Here is an 18,611-nt window from a genome sequence, read left to right on the forward strand (position 1 = left end):
GGCCCCCGACGCCGCCATTGGCTGAAGCCGCCCTCAGGATCAATCAGGCTCCCGCGGTGGGGGTGGGGGGCTCGCTCTAGCGGAGGCGGAGGGGGATGGGAGCCACAGGCTGACTGGTCAAGGGATCAGCAGACCTACGGACAGGCCGCAGCGCCCCTGTCCCCAGTCCGCCCGCGCCGGCCTGTCCGTCAGTCGATGCGCTCGCCCCGCCCCTTGTCTTGCCACGCCCCTCCTCCCGCCCCCGCCCCTTCTTTTCGCATTGCGGGGCGGCTGGAGGTTGGCACAGCGCCCCCTGCGCCCCACGTGGCGCCCCGTCGGGGCGGGGAGGGGAGGCGAATCCGGAGACCCCCCCCCCCGCTGAGATGCGACTGCCCCTGGGTGGGGGCGGGGGTAGCTAAGCTGAGATGACTGTGGGGAGGGGTGACGTCAGGGTGAGTGGGAGCCAAGGAAGGACCGAGCCGGAGAGAGGGAGGGAGGGAAGGAGAGAGAGAGAGAGACAGAGAGAGAGAGAGAGAGAGAGAGAGAGAGGAGACCCGCGGGTCGGGTCGCGTGGGGAGCGAGGGCGAAGGGGACGAGGGCTTGGAAGGCGAGAGGGAAGCCGCGGCGGAGGACCACTGGTGGCGGGCTCCCGGGGCTACGGGTCCAGGCGGGGGTAGGAGCTGCTGTCCGGGGCGGCTAGAAGGGAGGAGGGAGAGCCAGCGGAGGGACGGGGAGCGGGAGGCGAGGACGAGAAGGGGCCGAGAGCGTGGAGAAAGGAGACGCCGAGGGAGAGGAACTGCCGAGGGAGAACGGGGAGGGGGGAGCTGAAGGAGACAGAGGCGGAAGGAAAGAACAGCGAGAGGAGTGCTGGGAGGTGCTAGGAGGGGGTGAGAAAGAGGGAGATACACGGGGAAGAAAAAGCCTCAGGAGAGAACCAAGGAGTGGGAAATGTGGAGGGGAAACAGCCCCGGGGGGCACCCGGGGGCAGCCCCCGAGGGAACTGGTGGAGAACTGGGAGGACAGGGCAACTGGGGGCTGGAAGATGCCCCTGGCCTGCTGGCCAGAGCTTCCCTGCCCATCACGCCTGCGTGGCCATTGCCCTTGGCCTCCTCAGCCCTCACCCTGCTCCTTGGAGCCCTCACTTCCCTTTTCCTCTGGTACTGTTACCGCCTGGGCTCCCAAGACATGCAGGCTCTGGGAGCTGGGAGTCGGGCTGCCGGGGTCAGCAGAGGGCCTAGGGGATGCTCTGAGGCCGCCAGGCTGGGCCCAGGGAGCTCTGGGGAGCCTGGAGAAGGGCCCAGGGCAGAAGGCCTAGTGTGCCGTCGCCTGCGGGCCTACGCCAGGCGCTACTCCTGGGCGGGCATGGGTAGGGTGAGGCGGGCAGCTCAAGGTGGCCCAGGCCCTGGGGGAGGGCCAGAGGTCCTGGGCATTCAGCGCCCAGGCCTGCTTTTTTTGCCAGACCTGCCCTCAGCCCCCTTCGTGCCCCGGGACGCCCAGCGGCATGACGTGGAGCTCCTGGAGAGCAGCTTCCCTGCCATTTTGCGGGACTTTGGGGCTGTGAGCTGGGACTTCTCAGGGACTACTCCTCTGCCTCGGGGCTGGTCCCAGCCCCTGGCCCCTGGGTGCTACCAGCTCCTGCTGTACCAAGCAGGCCGGTGCCAACCCAGCAACTGCCGCCGGTGCCCGGGGGCCTATCGCGCACTGCGGGGGCTGCGGACCTTTATGAGTGCCAACACCTTCGGCAACGCTGGCTTTTCTGTCCTCCTGCCTGGGGCGCGGCTTGAGGGTCGCTGTGGGCCCACCAACGCAAGGGTCAGATGCCACCTGGGTAAGTAGATGTCGCCTACAACCTCCTTGCCTCCTCGATTCCTTCTGTCCCCGGAGCTTTCTCCAGTGTTTCCGATCACGCCTCCCTTCCCAGAAATCTTCCCTGACTCCCTGTTGCCCACAGCAGCATTTCCTAAGCTTCGATCACCTCCCTTTCAACCATCTTCATAAGCTTTGCCGTGGGCATTTACCTCCTGGCCTCTTCTCTCTTGGTACCGATTCCCCCAACATTTTGTTTCACTTATTTATTTAAAAGGAATCTTTACAGAACAATGCTAATCAGTATTACTTGCACTAAATAGAAAATACTCCTAAAAACAAATTTAAGCTTAAAAAAAAAAAAGCTTTAAAAATTCTAGCTAAATAGACACTCTAGTCTGAGACTAAAGCCCACGCTGCCTTCCTTTAGAAAGGAGTGGAGTTAGTGGGCTGTTAAAGTTACGGTAGCACCAAACCGAGATTCCTTTCTTCATGTTTTAAAGACTGAGAGAAAACGGAAAAGGAAACAATTTTGTTATTTAAAGCGTTATTTAAAACCTTGTGTTGCCTAAAAGCATTTCCTGTGCCACCGGTTGATGTGTCCCACACTGGCCTCAGGATCAAGTCCAGATTTTCTTCGTCCCCCCCCACCCCATGTCCTTCCTCCTCTCCCCTCCCACCGTGCATCAGATCAGGAGAGCCTTCTGGTTGATCCTGGCAGGTGCCACTCCTGGGATCCTCAGCCTAAAATGTCTTTCCGCCTGATCACCTATCACCTCCTGGAATACTCCTACTCAGCCTTCAGGACTCCCACTTTCAAGGTCCACACCTCCTCTGGGAGGTCCTCCTATTCCCCATCATTTGAGCTGGCTGCTGAGTTTTCTCACAGCACTTTACTCTGTCCCGGTCCTTGGGCAAAACCGGATCCATCAGTTTTATACGAATGAGGGCGGAGCACAGTCAGTAGGTTCTTGAGCTAAACTGGCAGAAGCCCAAGAAGAGATGCCCCTTCCTCCAGGAAGCCTTTCCTTTTCTCTGGAACAAGTAGCTTGTGCTTTGCACTGCCCTTCCCTTACCCCCGGCACTTCATCTGGTACTATATTGGAATTACATCGGGACCCCTTCCAGAGGGCAAGGAGGGACACCACATGGGGCGTTTTAAGAGCTTCAAACTGCTGACTGAATGGGGTGGGCCCCTTTGTTGGAGGCAGGGGAATTGGATGCCTGGGTCTCTTCCCATAGGCCTGAAGATTCCTCCTGGCTGTGAGCTGGTGGTCGGGGGCGAGCCCCAGTGCTGGGCTGAGGGACACTGTCTACTGGTGGACGACTCCTTCCTGCACACAGTGGCTCATAATGGTAACGGGCTCCCATTCTGCTAGGAGGACTGAGAGACTGAGTGGAGGGGGTAGAACAGAGGCTGCGCGATCAAGCCCAACTGGCTCCCGGTCCCAGCACTACTGTTTCCCAGCTGCATGACCTTGAACAAGTCATACAACTTCCCCCAACACCTGTGAAGTGTGGAAGCCACCTTCTTTATCAGGTGACTGCAGGGATTAAACGAGGTCTTGGAGGTGCACCGCAAAATGGCCAACAAGACCCTGGGCCTAGACCAACCGGTCCCTGTCCTACCTGTCACTTACTGGCTGTGTGACCTTAGACAAGTTAGTTAACCTCTTTGTGCCCCAGTGACCTCGTAGAAAATGGGAGTGATCATGGTACTGACCTGCAGTTTGTTTTGAGGACTAGGAGTTAACACATAGAAGGGGTGAGAATAGAGCCTGGCACTTAATTTAAACAGAGTGTTGGCTGTTACGAGTATGTGGTGAGTGCTCTGGCAAATAAGTAGTTAATGTCAGTCCTTCTCTTGTCTCCATCCCCATATGCCTCAGGCTCCCCAGAAGATGGGCCTCGAGTGGTCTTCATCGTGGACCTCTGGCACCCCAACGTGGCCGGGGCCGAGCGCCAGGCCCTTGACTTTGTCTTCGCACCAGACCCTTGAAGGAAGGGGCTCTCTTCAGACACCTGGGCTGGAGAGGTGCTGTGCTCGCTCATGGATGGCTTGGAGTGGTAGCCAGGACGGCCTCTAGGCTGCAGGGGGTCGGGGGAGGGCTGAGGGCGTGAACTGGCCAGCCTGCACTGAAATGCAGATTTGATGGCCTCTCCTAGCTCTTGACTACCTGCTTCCAGCTACCCAGCCCAGTGAAAGGCTCGAGGCAGGGGCTCCTGTACTCTCCCATCTGGCCAGCCGAGTACCTCGTCAACACAAGCCATCATCTCCTTGGCCCTCTCCCCCGGAGCCAGCACCAGTCCCTCAACTCAGTTTTCTTCCAATAATTTAATAGAAAATTAAAATAAATAATATGAAATAGATTGCGAAGACGGCTGAGCTGGTGCAAGCCCAGGCCAGCCTAGTACAAAGTTAAAGGGGTGGGGGGACCGGGTGGGGAAGGAGGAGGGAGCGAAGCTACCCTGCACGATGGTGGGAACGTGGCTCAGAACGCGGTGGGTGTCGGTAAGGGCTGGCTGGACACTCTGGCGTGTGAGTGAGAGAGGGAGAGAGAGAAAGAGAAAAAGGGAATTCTCAATCATTCTAAAGCGGCTGGTGAGGGCAAATAGCAGGACAAGGACGGATGAGGGAACAAATGCAGGCCTTCGGAAAGGTTCTGGAATGTACCGCGCTGTGAGCCGGGGGTGAGGATGAATGCAAAAGGGCCGCAGCGAACTGCACCGTGCGACAGAGGGACAGAAGAAGGACCCACGACTTGGCCAGCAGAGCCGGGGCAAAGGCTTGGGAAGGGGAGGGCAAGAGAGAGGAACTGTGTTCCGGCGGCAGGAGGAAAACAGAGAGCAAGGTCAAAGGTCAGTCCTTGAAGACAATCTGCTGGCCATGAGGACGCTCGTCGTGGGTGATGTGGCGCCGGACATGGATCCGGCGGACACGGTGCTCCCGGTTGTCCTCATCCTCCCCTCGGCCTGCCCCACCGCCTCCGGCGGCACCGCCTGTGGCCTCCAGGAGGGCTGGGTCTGGGCCCCGGGGAGTCTCGTAGATCAGGATGTTCAAGGTTTCCTCAAAGATCCGGGCCTCCGGGAACTCCACCTGCAAAAGGCCAGCAATCCCCGCTCCTACCCTGGATGCAGTTACCCAGGCGGTCCCCGGCCCCGGCACACCCCCAGCCTCTGCAGACCCAGGCTCTTTGGCCTGGACTCTGTCCTCTTGGCAAATTCTCTGCTCAGCAAAGTCATACTTGCCCTTCAAGGTCCAGCTCTGAAGTCAGGCAGAGCTACCTCCTTGTTTTCTCCCCTTTGCTGCCAAGTCTCTTGGTATGTTCTTGCATTTGACAAATACCGAGGGACGGCCCCGTCCCAGGGGTGGTTCTAGGCACGGGGACTAGAGCAGTGAACTAAACAGAAGTCCCCGTCTGCAGGAAGTTTACATTCTAGGGGGAGGATCCAGACATACGTGTGATCAAATATAAACCCTCAGATACTGATAGATGTTATAGGAAAAAATACAGCAAAAAGAGAGGGTGGGGAGGGTCATAGCCACACATGGTACAGCTTTAGAGAGGGCGTTCAGAGAAGGCCTCGTTGAAAGGGTGACATTCAACCAACAGTCAGAGGAGGGGGAAGGAGCCCGGAGGGTCAGGAGAGAAAGGGCCGTCTGGGGAAGAGGCAACAGCAAGGCTAGGAGCCTGGGGCAGGAGGGCACTTAGTCCGGGGCTTGAAGATTGGCAGGAGGGAGGCAGAGTGGAGAGAGAACAGAAAGGGGTGAAGCGAGGAGGTGTTAGGGACAGAGCGGGTGTCGTGCGGCCTGGAGGGATGAGCTAACACAGACAGAGTCACCAAGCTGCTTCTCACTACTGGTTTATCTTCCTGCCTTCCCACTCACAGTGGAAACTTCTTGGAAGCTGGGTCATTCATGCATTTGATCAATGCTTCCTCGCTTCTACTGTCTGGGGCTAGAGAGATAGGAAGAAAAGCTAGAGCCCTACCCTCCGGAGCTAACCCCGTGCGGCTGAGGGGACACGCTCCTCCCGCCGGCTGCAGACAAAGAAGGAAGTAGGACCAGCTTTGGGGCTGTGAGAGGTTGAAAGCTAATGAGCGAAGCTGTCCCAAAGAAAGCTGTGCTTGGCTTGTGTCTTAAAGATTGAGCAGGAGTTCATTAGGCAGCCGGGGGTGAGGAAAAAGTCCCCGAGGAGGGACTAGTGTATGCTGGGTGGGGAGGTACGAAGTAGCACTGGGTGCTCAGAGACCTGCGTATCTGAGGCCCTTTCCTCGTATCAAGGTCAGAAGGGAGCAGGGGACACGACAGAGGCTGCTCCTTCCCTAGACCTTTCATTCGCCTGGATTCCAAGCCTGGTGCCGTGCTCAGTGCAGAGGACATTCTCAGAAACTATGTGCTGACTGCCACGTTCATGACTCAGGACATACAGACTCAGGGTGTCCTAAGAGACCTGTGTTTTCTAAGGTCCTGAGGTTCTAAGAACCTACTGTGGGTCGTGGACCCTTCTGAGAGTCTAACAGCTATGGTCCCTTCTAGATGGGAAAATGCACACACACTCCCAAACCTGCATACTGCTTCAAGACGGCCTTGAGACCTAAATGGGCTAGGTAAAGAATCCCACTCCAATCCAACACCCTAGTTTCGTGGCAGAGAGACAGAGACCCGCAGGAGGAAGGTGACTTGCCCCAGGTTAACGAGACCCCGGAACTTGGAACAGCAGCTCCTGACTCCCCGGACTTTCCGCCGCGTGCTCGGCCGTGCTGCCCTCTGGCCAGGGTCCGGGAGCTGCCCACCACCACAGCCCTCCCCGACCAGGCCCTGAGCCCCTTCTGACCTTGGTCTGCTTCTTCTCCGTGGCATAGACAATGGAGGTGCAGCACACCTCGGCGATTTTGCGGCCCTGCCCGTAGAAGGACCAGCAGCAGATCTCGTCCCCCAGGACATCCTTGAGGAAAAGCAGCCGCCCGTGGAAGCGCAGGGCCAGTTTGTCAAACAGCTCAATGTTCTTAAGGAGGTTGTCGTCCGAAGTGCTAAGGACCAGGGGGCCAGGAGGCCTTAAGGGACACTGGGCCCCTTCTCTGTGCTCCCGCGGCGTCGGGGCGCGCCTCGCCTGCACCCAGCTCCGTGCCCGCGGGGCACTTCCTCCGCCCGCCAGTGGGCTCAGGGGGCCTCTGAGGAGCAGCCGCACCGGGGAGGGGCTACCCACGCCGGCAGGCTCCGGGCCCTGGCGGCTTCACCTGACGCCTTAGTGGCACCACTCCTTGTACCCGAGTGACAGCAGGCAAGTTCCTGCACCTCCTGGCGCCCCAGTTCCCCGTCTGCTCCACGGAGAGAGTATGCCCTCACACGGCCGCGGGGATTATGGGAGTTAGCAGTGAAAAGCACCGTCCGCTGTGGAAAAGCCCCTGGCAATGCTAGCCACTCTCGCAACCCTCGCCGGAACCCGGTTTGCGGGTGAGCATACGGAGCCTCCGGGGGGACAATGACCTGCCCAAGTACCCAGAGCTGGAATCTGCATCCCGGCGGGCATTCTGCCCCTCTGTGTGGGTCACAGCCCCCACACCCCGAGGCGGCCCCCATAGGGGCGGTGCCTGAGCCCAGCACCCCCCTACCCCCAGCCCAGGGCACCCCTCAGCCCCGTGGCGGTCACCTGGTGTAGGAGTACTTGTTGTTACTGCGGTTGTGCAGGAGCTTCACCACGGGCTGTGTGGGGAGAGAGAAGGGTGGGGGTCAGGCTGCAGGGAGAGGCCCCCAGCCTCCACCCTACAGGGCTCAGGGGCCTCACCTTGGAGGTGCTGGCCAGGAGCTGCTGCTCCTCCCGGGGAGATGTCACCGTGGGGATGAGGCACAGCGGGGACAGGTTCTCCCTTTTTTGCTGGAGAAGAAGCGGAAGGTGGTTAACAGCACAACAAAAGGTCACTCGCTCCCCCACTTAAAAAGCCGTCCAAAGCGGCTTATTGCCTTCTGGGAAAAATCCAGACTCTGTTCCACAGGGCTCTGCAGGATCCACCCTCTCTGCGCTCCCTCCACCACTCTTCCCTGCCGGCGGGGCTTCAGCCCCACCCTCCGCCCGGTCCCTGCGCCCACCCAGCCCTTCGCAGTTCCCACTGCTCGGAATGGTCTACGCTGCTGTGCTTTGCTGGCCCCTTCATGCCATTCAGATAACTCAGAACAGAGCCCCTCAGAGGGTGCCGGCCCGTCACCTACAGCTCTCTGACTCCCACAGCCTCTCCTACCTCCTTTACACATTAGCAGCTCATTCTTCACGGCACTGAGTTCCTCACATTTTCTCATTTTGTTGTATGTTCGCTTATGATCTGTTCTCACCGAGGGCGTGCCTAGCATACAGTGGGTGCTCAATCTCTGTTCAGTAAATGAACCTGGTTGGGTGGGATGAGGTCTGAGGCAGAACCAGATACATTGGCTTCTTTCCTCTTTTCTTTTCTTTCTTTCTTTCTTTTTTTTTTTAAGATTTTATTTATTTATTTGTTAGAGAGAGAGAGAGAGTGGGAGAACACAAGCAGGGGAGAGGCAGGCAGAGAGAGAAGCAGGCTCCCCACTGCGCAAGGAGCCCGATGCGGGACTCCATCCCAGGACCCTGGGATCATGACCCGAGCCGAAGGCAGCGGCTTAACCAACTGAGCCACCCAGGCGTCCCTCTTTTTTTTTTTTTTTTTTAAAGATTTTGTTTATTTATTTGACAGAGAGACAGAGATCACAAGTAGGCAGAGAGGCAGGCAGAGAGAGGAGGAAGCAGGCTCCCTGATGAGCAGAGAGCCCGACGCGGCGCTTGATCCCAGGACCCTGGCATCATGACCTGAGCCGAAGGCAGCGGCTTAACCCACTGAACCACCCAGGCACCCTTTCTTTCCTCTTTTCTGTCTTTCAGAATTTTTTTTTAAAGACTTTATTTATTTATTAGACAGAGAGAGATCACAAGTAGGCAGAGAGGCAGGCAGAGAGAGGAGGAAGCAGGCTCCCCGCTGAGCAGGGAGCCCGATGTGGGACTCGATCCCAGGACCTGAGATCATGACCTGAGCCGAAGGCAGCGGCTTAACCCACTGAGCCACCCAGGCGCCCTGTCTTTCAGAATCTTTATGCCCAAACCCCTTTCACCTCTCTCAATCAGATCTTTTTCTCAACAGAAATTCCAGATTTTTTTTTTTTTTTAAAGAACCTTATGAGACCTTTTCTAACATTGGGGACACCTGGGTGGCTTAGTTGGTTAAGCTTCTGCCTTTGGCTCAGGTCATGATCCTGGATCCTGGAATCGAGTCCTGCATGGGGCTCCCTGCTCAGCGGGGAATCTACTTCAACCTCTGCCTGCTACTACCCCTGCTTGTGTGCTCGCTCGCTCTCTGACAAATAAATAAATAAAACCTTTAAAAAAGACCTTTCTAACATTAATATGGAAGAATAAAAGTCTATTATTACTTAAGTCGATTTTTACAAAGAGCCAAGAGGAAGGACTGATATTCAGATATCCTATAGAGCCATACTAATGAAAGCTGTGGTTCTGGTTTGCGGGAACAAACACAAAGCCAATGGAACACAAGAGAGTTTGGAAATGGGGTGACGTATATATATGAGAACTGATATTTATAAAGGGGACACCACATACCTGTGGGGCAAGTACAGGGTGCGTATTTGTTATTGCTGTGTAATACGCCATCCCCAAGCTTAGCAGCTTAAAGCAACAATAAATATTTATTATCTTGGTTTCTGTGGGTTAGGAATTCAGGAGTGGTTTAGCTGGGTCGTTCTGGCATAGGGGTCTGTCTTGAGGTTGTAGCCAAGTCAGCCAGTGCTGCAGGAATCTGAAGGCATGCCTGGGTCCAGAGGATGTGTGTCTGAGAAAGCTCATTCACATGACTGGCAAGTTCATGCCAGCTATCTGCAGGAACCATCAGATCCCTGTCATCTGGACCTCTCCACAGGGTCGCTCGGGTGTTCTGCCAACGTGGCAGCTGGCTGCTCTGGAGCAAATAATCTGGGAGAGTAAGGTTGAGGCTTCAGTGTCTTTTAGGACCTGGTTTGTCAGCCCTATTCCGCGTGAAAGGGAAGTACAAGAAAGAATGAGTACTAGGGAGTGAGAATCATTGGGACTGCCTCTGGAGGCTGGCTCCACGGGCCACCTTCTGGCCCCTTTGATTCAAATCCTTCCCATTGAAAAGCACGCTCACCCCCTCCCCAAAAACCCCAAAGTCTCATCCCTTTAGAGCATCAGCTTGAAGTACAGAATCCCATCACCTAAGTCAGTCTAGGGGGCGGGGATGAGACTCCTTGGGTGTAGTTCCTTAGTTATAACTCCTTAAGTACATTTCTTCTTGATCTGATGACCTGTGAACTAAAGAGACATAGCTCTCCCGTATACCTAATGTGCAGTGGTGCAACAGGCATGAGGACAACCAGTAGGGGACTCTCAGGTAGGTAGCATACCAAAGTCTCTGCTTCAAAGAAATTCTGCAATCCAGTCGGACAAATATTGGGAGCTCTCTAATGCCTACTCTTGCCAGAAATGATTCTTTACAGCTCGTGGCTCTGCCCTGAGTCAGCCTTCGTTTTCCGTGAAAGACAGTCCGTGCTTGTAGCTACGTGGTTTCCTGCCTGTAGAGCTTCAGGGGCCCAAAGGCCTCTTGTCTTGCATTGTTTCTGTCACTTTTGGTCCAAGCTGGCAGGGACTCTGCCAATGTAATTCTTGTAAAAACTTAATGGATAGATATTCATGAAGCGAGTCTTGGGGTTCAGTTCATTGGAAAGATGTCACACCCACAAATCTCTGTGAGATATGCTCCCCTCTACTTTGGGCATGTGCTGAGACAACTGAGGGGTACCACTGCTGTCCGATCAACGGGGCTCTGCGGCATCTTCTGGGATATTTCTGAAGTCTTAACAAAGGCTTTTATAATTACATCCTCGACTTCATCTTCAGACCAAGTTTTATTGAGAATGCCCTGTGTTTGATCTTTGCTAGGAAGACTTTTGGGAATTTTAACATTGTGTGTTATCTGGAAAGGTTGAGACTTTTCAAACCCAGTAATTCCGGCCTCCTTGCTCAATTGTTTTCCCTCTTTCTTATCCTCTCCTTTTCTGGTTTACTATCAACAACAAGAAACCCAGTGGCCCCTTCAACATTCTTTCTGGAACCTTCTTTAGCAACATTACCCAGCTCATTAGGTACATTTTCTACTTTCTAGATTACTGCGGGAGACAGTGTTACCAAAATCCTGCCTCTGCATGACAAGGGTTCCCTTTGCACCAGTTTCTAGTAGTATCTTCCCTGCTGCAGCCTCCTCTGAGGCCACCAGGCTTCCGTGAACGACCCTCTGAAGCTCTTCGTGCTTTCATTAACCTTCTCCCTGAAGTCCTGCCAACGGGTGCGCAAGTCCCGGTTCTACAGCCACTCCTACGATTTAGGTTTTTGTTACCAGAGAACCCCACCCAGATACCAAATCTGTTATCCATTGCTGGGTAACAAATTACTACAAATTTAGCAGCTTAAAACAATAAACATTTATTATCACACAGTTTCTGTGAGCTGGGAACTTGAGACTGGTTAGTTGGGTGGTCTGGGCCAGGTTGGGAGTCCAGATGTTGGCCTGGCTGTAGTTATATGAAGACTTGACAGGGTCTAGAGAATCTGCTTGAGATAGTTCACCCATTTGACTGGGGGTCTGCTGGCTATGGACAGGGGCCTTCCGTTCCTCAACAAGTAAACTCTCCCCTGCGCTAACCGGGTGTCTATATGTGGCAGCTGGTTTCCCCCAGAATGAGTGATCCAAGACAGAGGCAAAAATTGCAATGGCTTTTATGACCTAGCTTTAGAAGTCACACACTATCACTTCTGCGATATCCTACTGGTTACATAGGTCAGCTCTATTCAGTGTAGGAGGTGACCACACGAGAGCCTGAATGAGGAGGAAGCGAGAACTGCTGGTGGCTGTCTTGGACACTGGCTACCACAGAAAGTTTAGTAGATGGCACTGGAAAAACTAGCTCACTCTCTGGAGGACGAAAAATTGTTAAATCCCTTCATAGTCCACATTTATAACAGTGAATTCCATTTAGATTAAAGATATGAAAGATGATAAAGCTAATAAAAGATGTAGACAGAATGGAAAGAAACCTTTAATAAGACCCTACAAGGATATACCATTAAGCAAAAAAAAAAAAAAAGGATCTTGACATTAAAATAAAGATTTTCTCCAATTGACAATGGAAACTGTAACTTTATAAATAATCCCAGGTGGGGTGCCTGGGGGGCTCAGCTGTTAAGCATCTGCCTTCAGCTCAGGTCATGATCCCAGGGTCCTGGGACTGAGCCCCATGTTGGGCTCCCTGCTTGGCAGGAGGCCTGCCTTCCCTCTCCCACTCCCCCTTCTTATGTTCCTGCTCTCGTGCGTGCTGTCAAATAAATAAATAAAATCTTTGAAAAAACAAATAATCCCAGGTAATAACTCTGAAGGAATGACAGAATTATAATTACAACCCTAATGAAATTATTGATTCAGGTTAAGGATTCTCACTTGGTGTGTGGTTGATAGGTAAATGCCATTCACATAGTGCCTGAACAATATCACACAGGTTACATTACAGTTGGTAACAAGGAAGTCGGACTATAACGGAGGGACCCAGTCATCACCACCTGAATCTAGGGGCCAAATGTGAGCATCACTAATATTACTAATATTAACATTATGGATCTCTCAGTACAACACAAAAGGAAATATATAAAATTACCTAAAAAGGGGGCACCTGGGTGGCTCAGTGGGTTAAAGCCTCTGCCTTCGGCTCAGGTCATGATCTCGGGGTCCTGGGATCGAGCCCCGCATCAGGCTCTCTGCTCAGCAGGGAGCCTGCTTCCCTCTCTCTCTGCCTGCCTCTCTGCCTACTTGTGATCTCTGTCTGTCATATAAATAAATAAAATCTTTTAAAAAATAATAAAATTACCTAAAATGTATTCTAATCAAAATGTTTAGGGGCGCCTGGGTGGCTCAGTGGGTTAAGCCTCTGCCTTCGGCTCAGGTCGTGATCTCAGGGTCCTGGGATAGAGCCCCACATTGGGCTCTCTGCTCAGCGGGGAGCCTGCTTCCCCGTCTCTCTATCTCTGCCTGCCTCTCTGCCTACTTGTGATTTCTGGTCAAATAAATAAATAAAATCTTAAAAAAAAAAAAAGTTTAATATCGAGACTTTAAGTCTACTGTTGGGGTGCCTGGCTGGCTCAGTTGGAAGAGCATGTGACTCTTGATCTCAGGGTCATGAGTTCAAGCTCCATGTTGGGTCCAGAGATTACTATAAAACTAAACTTAAAAAATAAATAAATCTACTGTCTATAGTTTACAGAAAACTCAGAGCAAGGTCTAGTCCCAAACCAAATGATACCATAGTGAAAGAATGAGGCAAATTTGGAAAGTGGGTCATCTTGCAGGACAACTGTGGACTCTTTTAACAAGTCACCATGATTAAACAAGGGATGGTTCGGGGTTGGAAGAGACCTGAAGAACATAATAACCAGATGTAATGCAGGGATCTAGACTGGGTCCTGGTTTAGATGAATCAGGCAAAAAAGATATTTCTGGAACAAACAGAGAGATTTGTGTATACGCTGGGTTTTAGATAAGAAGAAATTTTATTGACATGGAAAGATGGCAATTATTAACAAACAAAAAAAAGCAAACTACAAAACAGCACATATAGCATGAGCATATATATTTTAGCAAATACACACACACACACACACACACACCTGAAAGGATATTTGGAGCTTTTATTTTTTTGATTATCTGTGTTTTCTAAATTTCTACAATACATATAGATAGATAGAGAGACAGATATAAATACAGATATACTGCCTTAAAAATAATAAATGGTTATAATAAAAACAAGGATTTCTATTCAACAAAAGATGCCACAAGCAGGTGACATTTTAAGAGAAAATATTGGCGACAACTAAAATTGACTAGAAATTATCTGAAACAGACTGTCTCAACTAGGCTTCCTCAGCTGAAATCTCAAATTCCAGCAAATAAATAAACTGAGTACCTGTTTTCTCAACTCTTCCGAGGATGACAGGAAATGAGTACCATTCTTAGAGGCATACAAGGAAAGTAAATTTATTATGTACAATACATGTCTTAGGGCTTAATTCTCCCTAGGAACTAAACTAAAATAGGCAAGGATCTTCTGCAAAGCAACAGGAGAAAGATAGGAAACTCAGTAGAAAATCTGGTCACGAATATGAATAGGCAATTCATGGAAGGGGAAACCACACACACACACAAAAAAACCAAGCAAGCATATGAAAAGCTGCTCAATCTCATTAGTAATCAGAGGCATGCAAATTAAAATGAGATCACTCTGTACCAATCAGCTTGGCAAAATGAGAACACTGGCTGATGCCATGTGTTGCTGAGAATATGCAGCAACGGGACCCCTGATGGCGCACTGACCGGGAGTGCAGACCGGGAATGCAGACCGGGAGTGCGAGCGCTCCGGTCATTCAGGGGAGTAATCTGATGATCTCGATGCGATTCCCCTGCCTGTGTTCTGTGACCCTGCAGTTCCACTCCCAGCTACAAACCTGAGAAACCCCGGCCCAGGACCCACAAGGGCACGTGTAGAAGGATGCTCGTGGTGGCAGGTGGCACCGTCCGCAGGGGAAGGAAGGTGGAGGCCATCTAGGTCTCTAGCCTCAGGGGAACGTATAAATAAAATACAGTGAATACACGCCATAGATTCTTGTGCAGCGGTTAGAAGCAAAGAACTGAACGTACAAACAGTGGCATGAAGATATCTCGAAAGAGGTGCTGAATTAAGAAACAGAACACACAATCCATAGCTCAATGCCATTTATAGAAATTGAAAACGAATACATATACAAAACGAGGTTCGTAGCTTTTCAAGGGTACAAACATAATCCAAGTATATGTAGCAAAACATGAGAATTGGAGGGGTAGCTATGGGTAAAAGGGAAGCGGGCAAGGGGCTGGGAGGAAAGGGGAAAAATAAAATGAGAGAAGACTCGTAGAGACCAATGATGATTAAGTACCACACTCTGAGGATGAACTTAATTCTGTATACCTGAATCTTAAAAGCAAAAACCAAAACCTCCGAACGAACAAGCCAGCTCTGAGTGGGGTGATGATGGGAACGGTGTCAGGAAACCTGGACAGGAGGCAGCTGGAGCACAGGGAAAAGCACTGAACTCGGGAGTCAGATAACCAGGGGCTGGCTCTGAGCTTTGCGGCTTACTGGCTGGCTCTTTGACCTTGGATACATCCCCAACCTCCCACCGCCTACGTATCAAACAGGGGTACAAGATGTACACCCAAGCAGATAGCAGAATCACTCCCAACACACAGCAGGTGGGAGGTACCGCGGATAAATGACAACTACAGAGCAGGAATCCACTTTGAAGATCACCGAGTTCCACGGTTTTCCAACTGCAAGTGGTGACCCATTCATGGGTTCTGAAATAAGTTTAGTGGGCCCCAAAGAGCATTCAAAAGAAAGAAAACAGGGACGCCTGGGTGGCTCAGTGGGTTAAGCGGCTGCCTTCGGCTCAGGTCATGGTCCCAGCGTCCTGGGATCGAGTCGCACATCAGGCTCCTTGATCAGCAGGGAGCCTGCTTCTCCTTCTGCCTCTGCCTGCCATTCTGTCTGCCTATGCTTGCTCTCTCCCCCTCTCTCCCTCTGATAAAGAAATAAAATCTTTAAAAAAAAAAGAAAGAAAGAAAGAAAGAAAACAATATACCAGCATGTATTTCACTAAAAGTATCATTTTATAAAACTCTTACTTAAGTTATACACATGTGAGTATAAAATGCATTTTTTTTCCCTATGGGACGCAGTTTGAAAAACATGGATACTGCCAAAGGAATGCTGTACTTCTGAATTTCATGAACCAGTAAGTATTCACCAAGCCGACAGAAAGTTGTTCATAGTTGCCACTTTTTAATATATAAAGGGCATCAAAAAAGAAACTCTCATCTCCTATTAATATTGTATCATAAAGGAAAGGACATTTTTAACACTGTAAAAACAGAATAAAAGGCTTTATGTAAAATTCATTACACTGTACCTATTTCTCGTTTCCCTATCTTTTGGAACAGGAGGAAAGAATGCCAGAAGTAGGAAATGACTCAATCAAGGTCATTCAGCTGTGGTAGAGGTGATGCTTAACCGACAGGTCCTGGCTATGCCTTCTAAGCTCTTCTCCTCAGAACCCTAAGAGATCCACAGAAGAGAAGCCCAGCAGCTGGGGCTGTGGAACCCCCAACCTGTTTTATTGGGAGCAGCTCTGCTTCTAAGATTTCATTGCTAAAAGAAAAAGTTAAAAACACAAAAACAAAGCCTGGCTGGGGGTGGAATGCTGTCTCCCAGGATAAGACCAAAACAGCGAGGTCATTATATTCTAACTTAAATTTAGATTATTTTTTTCCTAGGCAGTTATTTAAGATTTCTGAGCAAGGGGGAGAAGAGATTGCCATTGTGTTTAAGGATCACCACTCGGGTGGTAGTGTGAATGCCAGACTAGCCGGGGAGGAAGAGCAAGGAGAGAGCGGTCATTTAACTACTACAGCCGTCCTAGCATGAGGTGGTGAGGGAGGTCCCTCTTGAGGCAGCAGGGACACACAGGAAAGCACCCCCCAGTTTTCTGTGGTCATGGCTAGTCACAGCCAGGCCACAGGCAGTCTCTCCAGACACAGCCCCATATGTTTTTTAATGTCCCAGTATCTAACTGCCCGGGCAGCTCTCCAGAGACATGGGCATCAGGGATACAGGGCCCCTCACCTGCAATGCTAGCTGGCAGTCCTCAATCAGGCCCTGTACCAGGTAGTAGCGTGCTTCGCCTAGTAGCTCCCCCAGTTCTCTGGTACTCTCAGGTAGCGGCACGGACCCATCCCGCAGGTAGTTGAGGATTGTACCAAAGTGGCGGCCGCTCCGGTCAATCAGCACCCAACCTGGGGAATGGAGAGAGGCAGCAGGAAGAATGTAATCCCTTCCGACTCTCTCCTACACTGGAAAAAAGCTCCCACCCCGAGAAAATGATTACAGACGACCTTGTCAACGAACGGGAACCCTCAGTGTTAATCCGGACCGTCCTACTTAACTCAACTATCCACCCCGCCTTCGCGGTCACGACCATGTCAACCTTTATACAATTCACAGAACTTATTACCTGCAAGTACATGTGCTTTTTGTATGTGTATTTGGTTCTTTAAATCTTTTTTTTTTTTTTTTAGATTTTATTTATTTATTTGACAGAGATCACAAGCAGGCAGAGAGGGAAGCAGGCTCCCCGCCGAGCAGAGAGCCCGACGCGGGGCTCGACCCCAGGACCCTGGGATCACGACCCGAGCCGAAGGCGGAGGCTTTAACCCCCGGAGCCCCCCAGGCGCCCCGTGTATTACTTACTCTCCTTCCTCCCCACACCCAAGTAAAGTCCGTAAGACTCCCCGTGTCTGAGTCCTTGACCAAAGCGGCCCCGGCGCGTCACCCCGCGCGGGCCGCACGCGTCAGTGACTTCTCGAAGTCCCGAACCACCTGAACGTCCTCGCTCGCCCGGTACGTGTCACCCTCCCGCTCACGCGCGTCCCACAGTTCTGCCCGCGCGCGCGGGTCCCATCGCCGACCGCAACCCTCCCCGAGCGGAAGGTTCCCCGGCCAAAGAGAACTGTCCGTCCTCTCTGGTGTCCGCGGCGACCCCCCGACCCTCCTACGGTCTGCGCTTGCAGGTGGACCCCTGAGGCGAGCGTACAGGGCGCGCGGGAGAGGAACCCGCAGCCCGGCAACGGCTCCCGGCGGGCGGCGCGCCGCGGGTTGCGGAGGAGAAAGGGGAGCGGAGCCGGGCCGGGGGCACGAGGGCGGGGAGACGAGTTCGCCGGACGCGAGAGGCCCGAGGGGGGCCCGGGGGGCTGGGCGGGGCGGGGCCGACGGGACCCCACGGGGCGGGCGGCGCGGCGTACCTCCCGCGTCCGTGAGCACCTCGGCGCGGCCGCTGAACATGGCCTTGAGCACGGTGTCCTGCCCCGTGAGCGTGCGCAGCGTGGTGTAGTGCAGCGAGCCGCCCACGTTCAGCTTCACGTACTTGCTGTTCGGGGTCAGGGGCTTCGGGCCGTAAGCGGCGGAGCCCGGCTCCGGACCCGCGGGCTTAGGGGCTTCCAGGGACGGGGCCTCGGCCACCGCCGGGCTCGAGGCCTCGGCCGACATGCCAGGGAGCGGCGGCGGACGGGGGCCCTAAGCTCTCTCCGCGCCCTCCGGCGGCTCCCAAAGGCCCCGAGAGCGGAGCCCTCGAGCCGGACCGCCGGGCCCGCACGCCCACCCGCCGCCGCTACCCAGCCGCGCCGGCTCTCGGCCCCATCGCGCCGGAGCCGCCCGGAAGCCCGGGCCGAGCAGCTGCGCAGGCGCGCCGAGGACCCGCCCCCGCCCTCGCGCGCCGGCGGTGCGGAGCATGCGCGGTGGCCTGGGGCCGCGTGGAGAGTCCGCACGCCGCCTCTGGCCGCGTGGGGTGGCCGCGGGGCGCGCTCCTCCGGCCACTCCCGGACCCTGGTGGGTGGACGCGCCCCGCCACCGCCTGTTGTGGAAAGCGAGGTCTCCGCCGGGTGGTTGGTTGGGTCTTTGCTCTCAGGCGGCTTCGCGGGCGTGAAGGCCGAGGTTTCCCGCCCCGCATCCCTGCGCCTTTGACAGGCTGAGGAGAGCTTGGCACGGAGCGCCAGGAGCGTGTGTAAGAGTCTCAAGTGAGGGCCTCCCAGAGGAGGTGACCGTAGGGCGAGGGCGCGCGGCGCGTGAGTCGGGGAGGTGGTCAGGGAGGGCGTCCCTG

The 18,611-nt window shown here is 53.4% G+C and overlaps 2 protein-coding genes across 2 annotated transcripts; one reads left to right on the forward strand and one right to left on the reverse strand.

The window, feature by feature from the left end:
• The first annotated feature begins 821 nt into the window (after positions 1-821).
• ASPHD1 (aspartate beta-hydroxylase domain containing 1) lies at positions 822-3,988 on the forward strand. The gene is made up of 3 exons (XM_032327852.1): positions 822-1,807; positions 3,028-3,141; positions 3,675-3,988. The coding sequence occupies exons 1-3, from the start codon at positions 928-930 to the stop codon at positions 3,782-3,784; spliced, it is 1,104 nt and encodes a 367-aa protein (XP_032183743.1). The 5' UTR covers positions 822-927; the 3' UTR covers positions 3,785-3,988.
• A 117-nt stretch (positions 3,989-4,105) lies between these two features.
• KCTD13 (potassium channel tetramerization domain containing 13) lies at positions 4,106-18,147 on the reverse strand. The gene is made up of 6 exons (XM_032327855.1): positions 17,758-18,147; positions 16,583-16,752; positions 7,575-7,664; positions 7,440-7,492; positions 6,624-6,819; positions 4,106-4,882 (listed from the first exon to the last, which is right to left on the reverse strand). The coding sequence occupies exons 1-6, from the start codon at positions 17,999-18,001 to the stop codon at positions 4,646-4,648; spliced, it is 990 nt and encodes a 329-aa protein (XP_032183746.1). The 5' UTR covers positions 18,002-18,147; the 3' UTR covers positions 4,106-4,645.
• Between the last annotated feature and the right edge of the window lie 464 nt (positions 18,148-18,611).

This window comes from Mustela erminea, chromosome 20 (assembly GCF_009829155.1).
Source record: "Mustela erminea isolate mMusErm1 chromosome 20, mMusErm1.Pri, whole genome shotgun sequence".
Lineage (NCBI taxonomy): Eukaryota > Metazoa > Chordata > Mammalia > Carnivora > Mustelidae > Mustela > Mustela erminea.

Coding starts and splice junctions, on each gene's coding strand:
- ASPHD1 (XM_032327852.1), top strand. CDS start 928: ATGTGGAGGGGAAACAGCCCCGGGGGGCACCCGGGGGCAGCCCCCGAG. Junction 1,808..3,027: donor AAGGGTCAGATGCCACCTGG/GTAAGTAGATGT, acceptor CTCTTCCCATAG/GCCTGAAGATTCCTCCTGGC. Junction 3,142..3,674: donor GCACACAGTGGCTCATAATG/GTAACGGGCTCC, acceptor CATATGCCTCAG/GCTCCCCAGAAGATGGGCCT.
- KCTD13 (XM_032327855.1), bottom strand. CDS start 18,001: ATGTCGGCCGAGGCCTCGAGCCCGGCGGTGGCCGAGGCCCCGTCCCTG. Junction 16,753..17,757: donor GGTGCTCACGGACGCGGGAG/GTACGCCGCGCC, acceptor TCCATTCCCCAG/GTTGGGTGCTGATTGACCGG. Junction 7,493..7,574: donor TCCTGGCCAGCACCTCCAAG/GTGAGGCCCCTG, acceptor CTCCCCACACAG/CCCGTGGTGAAGCTCCTGCA.